Here is a 16491-nt window from a genome sequence, read left to right on the forward strand (position 1 = left end):
GTGCATTTTTCCGCGTAAGTCGTCACCGTAAATCATTCGCGATTCGCGTTCGATACTGAATTAGTTGATCCATGCGAGCCCGTCGCGTTGGTTAATTGATACTTTTTAGTGATCTCGAACTTGCTCGTTTTGATCGCGTCGCGATTTTTATATCTATTTTTACTTTGATCTATTTTGTAGATTGTAGATTCCAGTTCTATTAAAGTAGAATAATAGAATTTAGAGTATCGTTTCGTATCCCTTTTTATGGAACACTTAAACTTTTCTAAAGAGTCGTTTTATAATAATAGTTTCTCTCTGAATAAGAAAAGTGTATTTTCTTCTGCGATTCGTAAAGTCCATACTGCAATTTCTATAAATCTTTGATAGATTTTGGAAAATGTATTGTGGATCTCGGTTTTTTTTACTAAAGTAGTGTCAGTCCTCGGTACCTTCTGTACCGAGAACACACAAATGTAATGGAGGGTGGATGGGATTAGGGTTCTCGGGATGGGTCCCTGCGTAGTCACCTCCTCGTTGGTGGACCTGGTAATTGGTACCGTTTTCCTTTGAAAACGGTACCAAGCTAAGGACTACGCGTTAGATTTAAGTTGTTTGCACTGCGCTCGAAATTGTTCGAGTCCTTTTCAGGACTTGGGAATTTCGAGTTTGGCATTTAAGAAAGTTAGAAGTATAGTTAAGATATAAACGAAGTCCTCTGGAGTCTTTAAGAAAAGTTTTATAGAATCGTGAGGTAAAAATTGCCGTTTTTGTCGAATAACCAACATTAAACCGGAGATGCAGAGTCGGATCGATCGTTCGGTGCGCTCGCGCGGATGATCTTGCGTTCCAGCGAGCCGGCTTCCGGTATCCGCGCGCGTCACATCGGTTTGTCTCCGCGCTTCTGGGACGCGGATTGACCCAGTTGTCTCTCTCGCGAATATATCTGAATCCGAGCGAACGGAACGCACTGGCTGGTTTTCTTTGACGTTTCGCTTGGCAGCCAGCCGGTTTAATTTATCGCCGCTGCTTTTATTCCGTCCCCCTACACTCCGCCCCGGTCCAAGCCCCTCGTTCCTCGTCGAGAGAACGAATTTTGCATTTCGACGATCGCGACGTTTTAGCATCGGTACTTTTATCTCCCGCAGAAATGTTGGAGGGACGACATTTTCCGTGATAATTCGCGAGGAAATTCGGAAATATGCTCCAATCACGACCGTTTCTCGGCTCCGTTGTGAAAATGGATCGTGTTTGCATTGTACATGAACGTTTTCTTTTTTGGAAGTATTCAAGAAATGCAGAGCTCAAAAATATTCGACTATACATTATGCAGATCGCAGCGTGCATTTTTCTATTTCTAAATTTATTCATCCTAGTATAAGATTAGCTCGCATATCGATTCTTCTGTCCCACTACTTCTACTTATACAGTCTAATAATTATTTAGTAATTTACGCGAACGTTCGTTAAGAACTCCGATGGTTATTTGCCTATTCGATTGCGATACAATGTCTGAAATCGATTTCTTTTGTACCACGACATGAATATTTCCATCGACGAATCGATCAGCGAGCAAGAACACTTTCGAAAGACGCGTTAATCGTCGATCGAGGTTCATTATACCGTCGAGCAAGAAGGCACTCGAGCATTAATTGATCGGACCTGATTGCACAGGAAGCGAGCCGCCTCCGTGCGGCCTGTGCATCTAGGGCACACGCATTAAGCGTCATCCTCATGAACGATGATTCGAAAGTGCGCACGAACGCCTCTACGAATCGTCCGGTGGCTCGGTTTTCTTTTTACTCCACCTACGGGATCGCGTTCAGAAACAATTACTACGGGCAATTTCCAGAAATCGGAGAATCCACGTTTCCAATGCGGGATCGATCGAGTGCAATCGCGACAAGAGGCAATTACGGGTTCGAGAGGCAGGAAGTCGAGAGATCGAAACGCGAATCTCTTAGATATTCTTTGATTAGTTCTCTCCAAGATTTCGATCGATTTCGAACGCAATTAGTGGCGCAATCGGTAGCGAAATTTTGATCGTGGAATAGTTGAGATCTACTGAACGTTTTCTGATTTTTTCTTTTTTTTTTTTTTAAATAAAATATACAACCGCTCGATGGAAGTGATAATGGAATTGTTAAAAAGGAGACCGTGGATTTCAAGTTTCTTTCTCGACTGCTTCAATTTCTCTTGTGAAAGTCACTTATCACTCTGTGTTCTCAATTTTTCCCTCTGGAAATGAATCTCTGCGCTTAACTTTCATTTTTATACAAAGATTCATTTCGCTGTACAAATTAATTACGCGAGTCTACCGAATCGAATGAAAAGCAGCCGGATGCTTTTTAACATTTGAAATTCGTGGCGCTGCTCCCTAGACGGTAATACATTTTCGTAAATAACGCCACGCCCAGGATGGATAATGGACGGAAGACACACGGAACGCGAGGCTAGTTAGCCAGAAGCCTCATTGTCGTCGATTCTGGATAAACCAGATTTTTCATCGAGATGTTTCGCGTTATATCCGTTTGAACAGCCGCGATGCACCATCGACGTCCACAATTAACGTCTAATTAACATCGCGTGGTAATTGTCCGCCGCTAATTGTAATCTTAATTACGGATTACAAATTTTCACAGGCGTTTTGCCCGACTAAAACAATCGAAATACCCAGAAATACGAACAACAATTCGAAATAACAACGAATCCCTCCGAGAAGAATAATTAAAAGTTTATAATTTTAATGAATTTTTCAGAAATTCAATTTTCCCACGGGTTTTTTCGAGCATGGAATTGTTAAAATTCTGTTTTTCACGTGAAGTTTCCGAGCTAAAAATTTAATGATGAAACTCAATGCTCCAAGGGGTGATTAATGAATTTTTCGTTGGAAATTTACGTACGATACCAGGAGAATTATTAAAGGGATTGCATTTGCCCGGCGAGGTCCGTGCACTCTTTCGTGTCGTATTGAATTTTTCTTTTTACCGATGTCCGAGTTTAACCTCTAATAATTTCTAATTCAGCCAATAAAGGCTGATGCACCGCAGTGGATCTAACCACGCGTGAATACTCCCGACGCTCTCGACTCGGTTATTTCGCCCCTCAAAACCAACTTTTTTACTAACGAAACGAGGAAAAGAGAAAAAGGAAACACAATTTTCCACGACTATTTCTAGGAAATTATTATTATTACGTGTGTAATTGTGGTGGAAATTAGAAATTCATCCTCTGTCCCCATTTAAATGTCATCTCGAGTTTCTTCTTTCGTAATTCCATAGTTTTCTCGAGTAAAAGGGTAGGACGTCTCTCCCGTAGCTCAAGCAAAATATCCTCTTTCCCTTAGCCGTAGCGTTCTCCGTATTCTGAAAACGCGGCGACCTCCACCTCTTCCCTCGTATTTTTATCTCGTAACGAATGAGGTACAACGTAACAGGTATCCCGCACGAACTCCAATATTTCGTTACATAATAACGCCGCTTATATCGAGCCGTGCAATAATAACGCGAGTTCTCCTTACGTAGACTGAGAAACGATTCCCTCGTCGACTCTGGCGAACTTCTTCACGAGAGGACAGACTTTGGAATTACCTAACAAATATCCTCGGGAACCGATCTTAAAATCCTGCCGGGCTTTAGCAAATTTTACGTGTCCTTTCGTCGTAGTAACGTTCACCAGTGATTGAACGTAAGGAGAAAAATGGAAACGGGATAATTGGATTAATTAATCGTGGCCTGGAACGCGATTGCTTTAAGCTGGTAGCTCCTGCGATACTAAATCGATATGGCCCACTACTAACCGCATTAACGTTCGCATTATCAAAATTACCGTCCCTATGCCTCGTTTAATATTGCCGCGACATAGCGTTTGACCATCGAACTGCATAAAAAGCACAGAGTGTCTTTTAAATTCTCCATACCTTCCCAGTAAAAATTTTTCGTACCATATTAAAAGAGAACCGTGTTATACTAGGGCTATCAGGCAGTAATTCATCGAAGGTACCAATAAAAATACGAGGGAACCAGAAATTATTTGTACGACGCGTACTAAAATTACGAAACCAGATTTATGGGCGTCGAACCGTCGTTTCGAAGCGTGGAATGATAAAAATAAGAGGAGAGGATGATCCTCGGGGTTATCGCGCGGTGGTCGCGTCGAAAAACTCTGAATGGAAAAGTCTATGGGGAGAGGGCGAGGAACAGAGACGTTTCACGAGGGCCTGGCCGGATATCGTGACGGTTTCTCGAAGCGACGCGATACATGGTCGGCAAAGAAAATTGTGGGGCTTGCACGCTCTCTTCGTGTCATCGCGTGACACGTGAAATGACTCACGGGTTGGTAAACCGTATGGTGGGCTAATGGGCTCCCTCGAAACTCTCCCAGAGCCGGTTTCACCCCTCCCTGAAACCGCCTGCCGATCATTTTTCCTTTCGATTTTCTCGAGACTGCATTTCTCACGTTTCCACCAGAAAATTTCGCGCCTCGATGCGACGCACGATTAAACTCTGCGGGACACCTGCATTTTTAATCGCCACGTGATATCATATCTTATTTGTTAAGCACTGTTGAGTAACTTTGTTGATTATAGAATATCCGTTATCGCGATTATTTTTCAGTGCACGACATTATATAAATCACGGCAAAATCGTCAGGATCTTATCTGCTTGGTGTGTCGCTGGTATAAGAATTGTCGTGAAAATTGATATCGTCTCAATGGCTGAGAATTAAGATATTTACGATATTTACGAACGACTAACTGTTCTTTCTAAAAAAATATAGTATTTGGTCGGATCGAGTATTTCCTCGAGCCGATTAACTCGTTCCGAACACGCTGCAACGATGATTCATCGCTTTCAAAGTGTTCCTGCAACAGGAAACAAGCAGATAAGAAACCTTGGCTCGATTATAAAATCCCGTAAAAGACGCCGGAAAATCCTTAACCAAGCAATCGAGCTACGACGGAACCAGGCTCGCGTAATTAAACCTTGCGATTAAAAATGAAACAAATTCCCAACGGAAATGAAATCGCCAATGAAATTACGGAGAACCGTGAACGTACCGCTTTGCAAAACGAATCCTTTCTCGAACGCGACGAACTTCATGGAAATGAATGCACCTTATCGAGATTAGCGACGATCTCTAGCCGGATTCCATCGATGCTATCGCGTTTTAACGCGCGCGGTAAATTTCATCGGTGCTGCAAGAAGGTATTGTACGGGTGAACGCGAGCCATTCGATATGGAAATCGTTTGCGAACGAGCCTCCAGCGGAATGAATAATTCCACTCCGGTTCCTTCTTTTTTTTTTTTAATTCAACTTTGATTCGTATAAATTATTCTTTACGAACTTTTTCGCGTCACAGAAGACGAGACACGCGTGGAATCTATCCGCACGGTTTCGTTCGACTCCCCTGGACTTTCCAATGACCGATTAATCGCTGCTCCATCGCTAAACGCATAATCGTTTTAATCGCTGATTAATTTCTGGATTATCGTCGATTCTTGCAAACGTTCAATTCTCCCTGTCTGTCCATGCGGATTTACGAAACGCTATCCCCGGATAAGCATACGCATTATCATTTTGTTTGTTCAATTCATCGCTAAAATTAATTAACAATTTATCGATTGCGCCGCTTGTTGCTTTAATTAATGCCCCGGCTATTGTCGTTATCGCTATCGATTAACGTTGTTCGTGTTTTCTTTTAAAATTGCTAATTATCACAGCCGTCGGTGTTGTTACAATATAAATCGGCATAATTCCCGGCGTTGCATTTAAAATCGCCGGATACTTGGACCGTCGCCGTTGCCATTGCCTCTTTAATTATTACTCACGTCGATATTGGTATCGATACTGCAATTCCCATTGCCTCTCGTCTATCACCGGACCTATCCTCCGCCGGTTCCCTCACGACCGCCGCGAAAAAGAACCCGCCGGGCAATTAAATCGACCAGGATCGACGGAGTACACACGATATCAGATTTCCCAGCCGAGACAAATCGATAGTCGACGGCGTATCATCGCGTAGAACGCGGCCAGAGGAATCGTATAGATTTTAGACCGGCAGTCTGCGGTGTCCGGTTCAAAGTCGCCCAACGTATCGTGTGCTCGAACTTGAGTCACCGCTTAGAGGCGCCATTGACTCGAAATTGCGCCACCTCGCGACTTTTACCCGCTCCGTGGCGAACTGCCGGTTCGTTTACCGAAAAACGACGCGGTGATTTCGCCAGACTGGAATCGAGAAAATTGATTAAACTGTAAACTCGAGCGCCATGCAAATGAAACGCTTTGGTGGACAGACTTTTAGTTACCTCGCTTATCCAGTCCCTCCCACGCCTCCATTGCTAATTCTTTTTAAATCTACAAGTTTCAATCTTTGCGCAGCTTTTTCCTTCCGTTAACTCTTGAGTTCCGTATTTATTTCTGGCTTGTTTCTGCTAACTGAAACGTGATCATTTTTAAGAGAACACGGTGTAGATGCAACGTCGAACTCGAGCTAACAACATAATCGGGCTATGGTAATCGAGTACTAAGGCTGGTCCGAAACTATCGATTACAGAACATAACGCGTGCATCTATATCAACCCTTTTAACGGCAACTGGCGATGTATCGTCCTTTTGAAATCTACTGCACGACCAGAGCTGCCACCGACGATATATATCGTCACTTCCGTAACCATTTAAACGACCACCGTCACTTCACCATCGTTTCTTACCCTTTTCCACTGTCCTGCGATCGTTTCCCTCGTTAAATGGACGTACTCTATCCTTGAACCCACTTAAAAATCACGATTCTAAATATTTTTAAGTAACATTTTTTCTCTCGATAGATCATAAATCTCGAGACTTGTTTAATGAGATTTAAGTCTTAAATAAGATAGGGATCTCGGAATTCTAACGATATATAACAGGTATAAACGAGCCCTCGATAATTGCACCGAATTAAATTCAGTCGCAAATAGAACGAGAAAACTTCCATTTCATCGAACGAGGTAATAAGTATCGATAAGTATTCATTCGTCAGAGTCGGCCAAGCGACTTTACACTATAAATAAAGAGCCAATAAGTTATAAATAACCGTGGAGTTATCAAGGGTAGAAAAATTCGAGGCAAATTTCTCTAAAGAAGAAAGAGTACGCTCACGTGCTGCGAAGATATTGCAAGAATAAACATCGAACTGCGTGCGCATAGAAATAAAGAAAAAAATACTAACAGCCAACTTTGTTTGCGACGTGCTTCTTCTACCTTTTTTTTTTTTTTTTTAAGCCAATTTACATTGTTCGATCGAACGGCAATTGAAATATTGCATAAACGCAATGCTGGTCTTTAACGGGTTAAAACAATGTTTACTTAACACTCCGCGTATCACGTGATCCATATCTGAACGACACGTAAATTTCCATGTGTGGGATGGACGATAGTTTTATTTACTCAAATAAAAACGATTTCATTGGGTATTTCCATGGAGAATATGAAATATCATTTTTCGTTAAATGATAATTCTATTCTATGGAATTGCTCGATATTCGAGGTCCATTGTTTAATTAATTTTCAGTTACTGGAATACTTGATTAATTCCAGCAAGCATACATGTGATTTTTAATTTAAATAAATAGTAATTTTCATACTATTCTATCTCCTTTTCCTATTTTTTTTTATAAAAATTATATTATCTCGAGCAGATTGCGCGGAATATAGACGACCAATGTAATTAACTACGATAAAATGTAGGAAAGTATTCGGAACAACGCGGATATGACGCGATACGCTTTCGTTACGTCATTTCTCGCGTAGCGAGCGTTACAAACGATTGCATTAGTTCGTGAGTCACTCTCGCCTTGCCAAGTGAACGTAATAGTAATTTTGCACGAAACCGTCCTATAGACACTGGCAAAATTTGCTCTACTTAAAGGTAGAACGCGGTGCAACCATCTGCACGGCCGTCTACAAATACGTTTAATTCCTGTTTGGAACAGTTCTACCTGCGGTATATCGCATTCACTGTAATTATCCGCATTACATTTTCATGTCGTGTCAATTAATTTAACGTTGCTCTAGTTCGAACGTGTACGCGTACGAACAGTATCCATCCAGGATAGAAAATTTGAGAAACGTGACATTTCTTCGCGAACCTATCTCGAGGGACAAAACATGTCACGCACCATCGCGCATTGTTTTAGGATCCGTCCAATTTTTCCGCCTTCTCTTTATCTCGTATCTCGAATATTGCGTCACGCCCCAAAAATATGCGTGAAATCTCGCAGAACTTGGAAAGTTAATTCGCGCACCGATTGGAATTCGCTTTTTATCGGCGAACAGAGAAAGAGAGCGAGAGAGGGGCATTAAAAATGGTTGCCAATATCGGTCGTGGAACCATCTTTATTCATGTTATAATTCAAATCGAACCGAGCGTGATGAAACGCACACGTACATGTATGTACCCACAGATACGTATACATGCATGTCTCTTTTGTTTATCTTCTCGACTGAGAATAACATCAAAAATTCTATTCCTCCTACAAACTATATATGCCATTACGGAGCAGTTAAAATAAGGTTGGGGATCGATTCATCTCCCTTTGTCAAAAAGATTCTATAAAACTTTGGTGTTTCAATAACTAAGAGGATTATCATCGATGTTGTTTGGAGTAAAACGATTTTAATTCACACCTTTCGTTCGCTCGTCGAACCAATTTAATAAACACGTTCCCGTGGATAAATAAATTGACGTATCGAATTTCAAAACGGCGACTAAAAATAACATGCGTTAAATTAGCCACGCGGCAGCTTTCAAACTCGTTATCTGCTTTGCCCCTGATAACTCGCCACCTTCGCCGTTCACGCTGCGAGCACAACACTTCTCACAGGTTCCATTATATTACCAGCTCGCTTCGTTCGATCCACAATATAAACATTCAACAATGAGTTTATCCAACTAAATACCACTCGCAGATAAACTGACGCGTTCAACGCTTACAAATCGAACATAAATACAAATATTTATCCATTCGATGCATCTATCGCTGCCTTGCCTTACGATTTTTCGGTAGCCATGCGTGTTAGCTTAACCCATTTGCGCTGGGTGTGCTCTCGAGCAATGTGTCAGATTCGAAACATGACACGAAACATAAAAATATAATCGTGAACAATACACACTACAATACACACTGCTTTTATTTAACCACAATCCGCACCGCAAGTGTAACTGTGGTCACAAGAGGCAACAAGTTAGAACGATTTTCTACGGGTAATAATTATGTGTAGCTGGTAGGAGACATAAAAATTTCTAAACACCAAGAACATTCGCGACACAAAGCAGCGTCGTCGCACGTTGCCCGGTTTCTTTCTTCTCGACTCACTTCCTGCGCCGCGAGTGACTCACGTGAATCGCCGAACAGACAAGAAGAAACGAACGCGACGAAACAGGCGAAAGTACACAGCCGAGAGAAAGAGAACCCCGCGAGACACGACGTTCGTCCTTGCCTCTGCGCTTCGAGGGTTTTGCTTTTCGCGCGTACTCGAATCGTTTATCGCGTATTCGATAAATCGAAGCGTTACGAGGAGGAGATAGGAATAGATAGTTGAACCTAACCTACAAGAGAGAACCTGGTCCCGTTTCAATCGGCCAGACGGCACTATTTGACACGAGAAAGCTGGTGTACGGGGATAAACGTAGCCGCAGAAATCGCGTAAACGATACTCGTAAACGAGGAACGATAGAAGGAAGGAAACGCGGGGAGTTTAATATCGAATATCCGCAAAGAATCGGGCACCGCCTGAGAAAACGCGCGGGCGGCCACCGTGCATGATTTCCGGCGGCGTTTGCCTGGCGTGCCACGCCACGACGACCTCACGGGGAGGGAGGGAGCGAGGTTCGACGCTGTTCTTTTTTTAGAAACTATATATCCCTATAGAGACACTGGTTTTCCCCTTACCTTGCGCCTTCAAAATATTCGTTGAATCCGCTCGGCGTACTCGACGTTACGTACACCCGTGTACCCCTCTGAATCTGATGGCCCTCTGTCGCACTCTATACTCCGTCTCTCTCTTTCTTCCTCGCGCACTCCTTCGTTCTCACTGTCTCCGTTACTCCCTCTTGCTCTGTCTCCTTCTCTATTCCTCCTCTGTCTTCCACCGTTCCCCGTCCTTATTTCACGGCCCACTATATCCTACAGAGATTCTCCGGCGATTACTCGCTTCCTACTCCTGTGCTGCTCGGTTCGTCGTCCCGTCGCGGACACATCGAAAAAACGATCCGGGGGTCTTTATGGAACCGTGGACTGGTGTGCCGGGTTAAATAACGGCGCCGCACGTAACGCCAAAACGAACGTGTCACTTGGTCGGATAATATTCCGGCACTGGTCGAAAGTCTCGCGCGGCGCGGGTGCACCAAAGCTCCTCGGGGCACGGTCCTCCTCTCGGTTCGGGTCTCGCCTCACTTTGCCTCGAGGCGGATGTTTGCACACAACGCGCGAACCAACGGGCACAGTCTACGGGCCGGGCACGGTTCTTCTTATTACTCGCGAGCACTAAATATCGGATACGTTCCTCTCGGTTTTCAAAGCACTTTCGCGAAAACCAGCAAGACACCAGCCCACGATTCTACCGTTATCTAGGGCGATGCCTCTCTGCTGCTCGCCGCTTTGCCCTCTGCCCGTGACTATGCGACTGCGGGCTGCGTTGACGTCGGGCTACGTGCGTCGAACGCGTCACGCGTCTGCTTTACCGGCGCAACCTCCACCGCCATTGGTCGGTAACGGCCTGCCTAGGAAATATGAATTTCAAATTATTGACAAAATCGTAGCAGCATTTTGGACCAGTATGACCACCTGCCAGCCGTCTTTCTTATCTAACGCAGTATCCGTGATCGTATTCAAATTATTTCCAACGAACTTTCCTCTTTAGTTTTTATTACTTTTAATTCGTTAGCGCAGCCGGTTTCTTTTACGAGCCGTTATTCGGTTTCGCAGCAATGTGCATCGCGCGAGTGATTTATCTTTTCGTATAGTACAATAGTAGAAAGATTGGTACGGCTTTTTGTCCGAAGTATTTGATTGGTATGAAGCAGTGAAACATCGCGATATTGGTAAGTTTTTTTTCCGGTTTCAAATTTTATTACGGTTATATCGCGCGCCAAGTATTTAAAGCGATTTATTGCCTGAATCTTTGGTCGCAAAGTAAAAGTGATACTTTAGCCGCTACAGTTGTTTCTCTTACCCACGTTGAACAATACTTTAAGTTTCACGTTACGATTCCGTTTTAATGTATACGAAACATATTTCAGTTGTATGCGTGTTTGCGTACTTATTTTTTACTTTAAAATGACACGTACATGCGACTCAATTAGTCCAAATGTCCGAAACCTCATAGATATTTAGTAAATATCGTAAATTTGAATTATTATTCAAGAATAATTTTAATAAATCCTACTAAAAGATTGCCTTAATGACTGGCATACTATGAATAATGGTCATTGCGTAATACAATGTCAAACGATGTATTTCAATCGTTACCAAATGTTCACTTGATTCTTTATCACTACTTCAGTATTTAATAGATAATAAACATTTAATTTCTTTGTAACCGCAACGTTCAAAATCGATAAAGAGACGGTGATACAAGTTGTACTTAAAAATGTTTGGGGTTATGTTCGTTTTTTTTTTCTGAATGAATAATTTTTCTTCTTTAATACTCGATTGAATAAATCGTATTATCAATTAGTTCTGTGACATTCTCGACACTGTTGGTGCTTTTATTCTTTGACTTTGATTCACACCAGTAAACTTGTCATAAACGCAAAATTTAGATATCATTCGTCAAAGATGAACGGAAATAAAAAATATCGAACATTGAAAGTTGCAAGTCCAGCAGAAATTCTACGAGCTCATCAAAGGGACGATGACATGGTTAAATATTTGCGAGAAAAAGTTATCAATGTTTTGCGACTTCTTGAAAGGCAGAAAGGTTTCCTGCCACTTATCCATTCTGACATTCCATTCAAGTTAATTTATTTCTTTTTTACGTCTGGAATGGGAAATCAAACGTTAGGCGAAGAATATACGGGAATTGTGCAAGCTAACTTAAATGCTATCAAAGTTCCATCCTTATTTGTACGTAATTAAAGTATTCTAGAAGTATAAAAATATATACACTATGTTTTTTAACATGCACAATTGACTCATTATTCAGGCGAGAGTATTGGCAGTAGTGTTAGAATGTTTTGGAGAAAAAGCATTGTTAAAATTATTGAAAAAATTAGAATTGTTGGTTAATCACCCTAACAGTGAATTAACTCCAACAGCTACAATATTGTTAAATTCTTTTATCTCGAAAATGTATACCATGATACCCATTATCATTCTATTCCACAAAGGATTGTTTTATATGTTTGGTCGATACTATAGTCTGGGTAGAAGGATAGCAGGAGTAGATTACGCAAAGGTAACTCTTATATGATACCTTATAGGATAGTGGTGGATGAATTTTACATTGCATTGTACTTTTAAATATAAAGGTTTATGGTCATCGGCCTACTCATACTATCAGTTGGGGGTTGAGGTTGCTAGGGATTGCTACCCTTACACAGTGTGTGCTAAGAATCTGGCAAAGTAGTAACCGTGACAATTTTTCTGAGAGATACTTAACAGTCGACGAGAAACATAAGCCAATGTGCCAGTTATGCCTTGAAAGGGTGCCAACAACTACCACACCCTGTGGTCATTTGTTTTGTTGGTTTTGTCTTACCGATTGGTTAAATACTAAGCCACAGTGTCCACTGTGCAGGGAACATGTTGTGTCTTCCAGAATTGTATATGTAATGAATTTGTAATACTTTCTAGATAAACTAATTGAAATAACGTGCACATGGTTTCTTAATTCCTCAATAATTTTTAAATTAAGGGTAAATGATTCATTAGAACCAATTTATGCATTTTAACATTCTTATTTTTTTGTTTTTTCTTCAAACACTACTTATCCATCTGTGCTAATAACGATTTTATACAGATGGCAGTCTTTAATACACATACACGTACCGTGAATAAACGTCAAGCAAAACTAGTAGATACACACGCGTATTTACATATATATATATATACATATAAATATTATATATATATATATACAAAAATATCAAGATTTTTATTCATGTCACGCGTATACACGCTGTTCTTTTGTATAACAACGCATTATTCACATAAACGATAATGTACAATTGTTTTATTCTCATTGTATAGCGTTTTTTATAAAATTCTCAATTGAATCAAGGAATCCATAACAATAAACTCATAATTGCGGAGGGGGAGACGGGAGGGAAATGTTAATGACGTTATAGTCACAAGGATGTGCGTTGAACTGAAAGAATTCCTACTTTTTCGGCAAAATTACCGAGCAGCTGACCAAAGCCACTCGACTCGGAATTGTCTTTCATTCGAAATCCAACAGTGTGACTATAAGCGTTATAAAATATTTTTCTTAAACACTGTAATTTTTCTCTGCGGGATCTGAAACAGAATAATTAAACGTACACGTGAGGCTACACAGAGGCTAACTTCTTTTAACTAGAAAAGAAACGATATTTACTGTGCTAAGGACGCGCACGCTTCGTCCTCGATAATCGTCGTGCTTGATTCTTGAGACGCGTGCCCGGTGCAAGCTTCGCAAAGCGGCTTGCAAATTAAACTAGTCGTCAGTCCGTCTGTAAGCGGAGCATTGGCAGTTGTAGAACCACGTAGACTTCCGGTTCCAGATATCATCTGCCAAGAGCCGCCAGACGACGAGGATTCGTTTCGTTGACGGAGACGACCTGGTACAGGAACCGCGACGGGTGATGTCCGATTAGGTGGCAAAGGCGATCGTGATCCATGGGCCATTCCTTCTTTATTCGGAGAAGGATAAAATGACCATGGCACTACGTTCCTATAAAATGAACAATTAAAATAAGGATAGGAACAGAGAATATCATTCATCTATGATGAAAACAGTGGTGCACGTACCCGTTACTGTGATAGTCGTCTTGAGTTTCTGTGGAAGTACAGTGAAACACCGCTGGTGGATTATTATCTTGACTGTCCCTGCTGTTTTGACTAACAGAACTACACCAACTATTCAGACTTAAGTTGGAACTGACCGAGCTCAGAGTCACCACCGATTCGCTATCGAACATAACGTTATCTAACTGGGAGTCACTGTCGTTTCGTAAAACCGTGTGCCTGGCTCTGCTGTGACGTGGATGAATGCTGAACTCCTCGTCGTGTATATGTTTCAGAAAATAGAAACAGAAAAAGAATATTTCCTCCCCTTTACTTAATCGATCTTCTAAATCATGGCCAAAGAGCATCCAGTCGTATGCTATGGTGTAGTAGAGAATTTGATAGGCGTTCAATGATGTGTGAATTGCACCGTCGGCCCATAAACTGATCCTCAACAGTGAAATAAATAGAGGTGTGCGATCCCATCCTAAAAAAAAATGGTCGAGTATTAGTAGGTAAGCTTTCTATTAAAAATTATGTTACTTGATAGAAGAAATACACACCTGAGATACAATGAATTAATATCCCATTACTACTCTCGCTCAGGTATCTTAATATGAGCTTTAAATAATTTTGTGTTAACTTGACTAGATCCCAGACTTGATATTGATCCCAATTGATTCGTAATTGAGTAGAAATTGAATCTTCTGGTACACCGATCTGCGCATCTACGTGTGTCTGAGACCAATCAAACACCAAACCTTTGGCCAAGTAATCGTTCTCTCTAAACTCCCGAAAGAACTCACACCCGGGATACGGCAGTGAAATTAGGGTGAAGTCGGAATACCTCTTCTCTTTGTCTACTTTCTCCGAGGATGTCACACTGGGTACCGAACAAAAGAGCTCTGTTTAAGGTCCTCTAAAAGTGGATTAATAAAATAAAAAAACTGACCATGCTATTAACTACTATGCAACTTCACTGAATCTGTTAAGAACCAAAAGATTGCTTTCCTAGTTTTCCTAGCTCTTTCGATTTTTCAATCTCTTTGTGTCCAAGTAATTCTTTGATCACAAGAAGACTAACAAAAATGTACACTACCACATATTTTAACAACACATTGAAAATGTTCAAGTTAGATTGTTAGGTTTACTTAAAAATTTACGTATATGATGTTAAAAGAAAAAATATCTAAAAGACAGCATTATTTTCTTAATCAACGCATGCATTAATAGTAGCAGAGTTAAAACTGATTTACTTACTTCATCCCAAACTTGACCTTCTTCTTCTCAACCATGAAATCAATGATTGTTCCAACATTAAGCGTTTTCAAGAGCTTAATGTCTTGATGCCTAACTTTATCGAACAGTTGCCAATCGCTAAGTACAGAATCACCCCCACGAGCCTCGTCTACTTGTTGCTGAACAGAAACTATCCCTTCGCTACCAGCAAACAAATAATCTAATCCAGATCTACCGTAAATCTCTGGCCCACCTGATAGAGTGGCCGATCTGCACACGTGTCTACCTTTGTACAATATTACGGGCAGTGGAAATCTTGAACGACACCTGGCGAATCTAGCACTTTTTATCAATTCCTTCAATTTGTTAGGGTCATACATGCTCTCGTATATAGTCTCTGTTGTGCGTGGCAGTGGTGGCGGTGTATCACACATGTTCGGGTTTCTATACTTCTCATATTCTAAAATGATAAGATGGCTGGGATAATGTGCACTGAGATCACCTCCGTTATTATTTATTATAGAGTGAGTGTAATCTAAATCAGTAAGCAGCAGGCATCTTTGCATGATTGCTTGACTCTAGAAAAAAAAAAGTGTCATTTAGAATTATAAGAAAAGATGAATTAATACTTTGTAAAGATGTGCTTATAAAAAAGAATTACCGTGCTGTCTGCATCCTTGGCTCTATAAGTGTTTTTTGAGAAGTATACGAGAAGCTTCTGTAAATCTTGAATGGTGATTTCTGTCATGATTGGAGCAAGTTTTCTGAGAATGTATTATCCAAAACCTTGACTAACGGATAATCTCTTATTTTTCTTTTTCTCTTTGTTCAAAGTGGTCCTAACTTTCTATAATTTTCATAAGGACGCTCGTGAATCATTAGTTGTAGCCAATGTCTTATATATGAGAGGAATGGCACAAACACTGTATTTAAAATATACCACATCACAATTTAAAGTTTTTCTTTACTGCCTGTCATGATTCGTTCTTACGTTTGAAGGGCATTACATTCAACATAAACATAACAAGATTACAGGTCTATGAGAACATAATATCAGTTGCTGAATACATGAGATTTAACACTATAGTACAATGATGATTTTATTTGTATAATGTTCATGAAATAAACTCGTGCTGATTCAGAAAATAAAAAGTAATAATAGTTAATAAAATTACAGAAGCATAAATTTTGCCTCAAAAATATTTTAATATCTGTACAATTTTTTTCTTTTAAATAAATATAAATGATCATATTGTAGAATATTACTAAACAAACATTGTACAATTGTACATTATATTAATAGCACC

At 40.7% G+C, this 16491-nt stretch overlaps 3 protein-coding genes across 3 annotated transcripts in view; 1 reads left to right on the top strand and 2 right to left on the bottom strand.

Moving 5' to 3' along the window:
• Rap1 (RAS oncogene family member Rap1) overlaps positions 1-10308 on the bottom strand; it is a 32061-nt gene extending 21753 nt beyond the window's left edge. The window contains exon 1 of the mRNA XM_076905596.1: positions 9911-10308. The gene's annotated coding sequence lies outside the window, so the exon portion shown is untranslated. The remainder of the gene's footprint in view (positions 1-9910) is intronic.
• Positions 10309-11719: 1411 nt separating this feature from the next.
• Positions 11720-12832, top strand: Pex10 (peroxisomal biogenesis factor 10). Its single transcript, XM_076905591.1, has 3 exons — positions 11720-12085; positions 12165-12416; positions 12490-12832. Exons 1-3 carry the CDS (start codon positions 11798-11800, stop codon positions 12802-12804), a joined length of 855 nt encoding a protein of 284 aa, XP_076761706.1. The 5' UTR covers positions 11720-11797; the 3' UTR covers positions 12805-12832.
• Edtp (Egg-derived tyrosine phosphatase) lies at positions 12165-16305 on the bottom strand. The gene is made up of 6 exons (XM_076905583.1): positions 15846-16305; positions 15206-15762; positions 14509-14828; positions 13970-14432; positions 13557-13892; positions 12165-13477 (listed from the first exon to the last, which is right to left on the bottom strand). The coding sequence occupies exons 1-6, from the start codon at positions 15930-15932 to the stop codon at positions 13309-13311; spliced, it is 1932 nt and encodes a 643-aa protein (XP_076761698.1). The 5' UTR covers positions 15933-16305; the 3' UTR covers positions 12165-13308.
• Positions 16306-16491: the final 186 nt, after the last annotated feature.

Source organism: Xylocopa sonorina, chromosome 12, assembly GCF_050948175.1.
Source record: "Xylocopa sonorina isolate GNS202 chromosome 12, iyXylSono1_principal, whole genome shotgun sequence".
Taxonomy (NCBI): Eukaryota; Metazoa; Arthropoda; class Insecta; order Hymenoptera; family Apidae; genus Xylocopa; species Xylocopa sonorina.

Bases quoted from the DNA above. Each gene is read 5' to 3' on its own strand.
- Pex10 (XM_076905591.1), top strand. From the start codon at position 11,798: ATGAACGGAAATAAAAAATATCGAACATTGAAAGTTGCAAGTCCAGCA. The intron at 12,086-12,164 runs GTACGTAATTAA...CTCATTATTCAG, and splicing joins TCAAAGTTCCATCCTTATTT to GCGAGAGTATTGGCAGTAGT. The intron at 12,417-12,489 runs GTAACTCTTATA...TTAAATATAAAG, and splicing joins CAGGAGTAGATTACGCAAAG to GTTTATGGTCATCGGCCTAC.
- Edtp (XM_076905583.1), bottom strand. From the start codon at position 15,932: ATGACAGAAATCACCATTCAAGATTTACAGAAGCTTCTCGTATACTTC. The intron at 14,433-14,508 runs GTGTGTATTTCT...ATTTTTTTTTAG, and splicing joins ATTAATTCATTGTATCTCAG to GATGGGATCGCACACCTCTA. The intron at 13,478-13,556 runs GTAAATATCGTT...ATTCTGTTTCAG, and splicing joins GCGTGCGCGTCCTTAGCACA to ATCCCGCAGAGAAAAATTAC.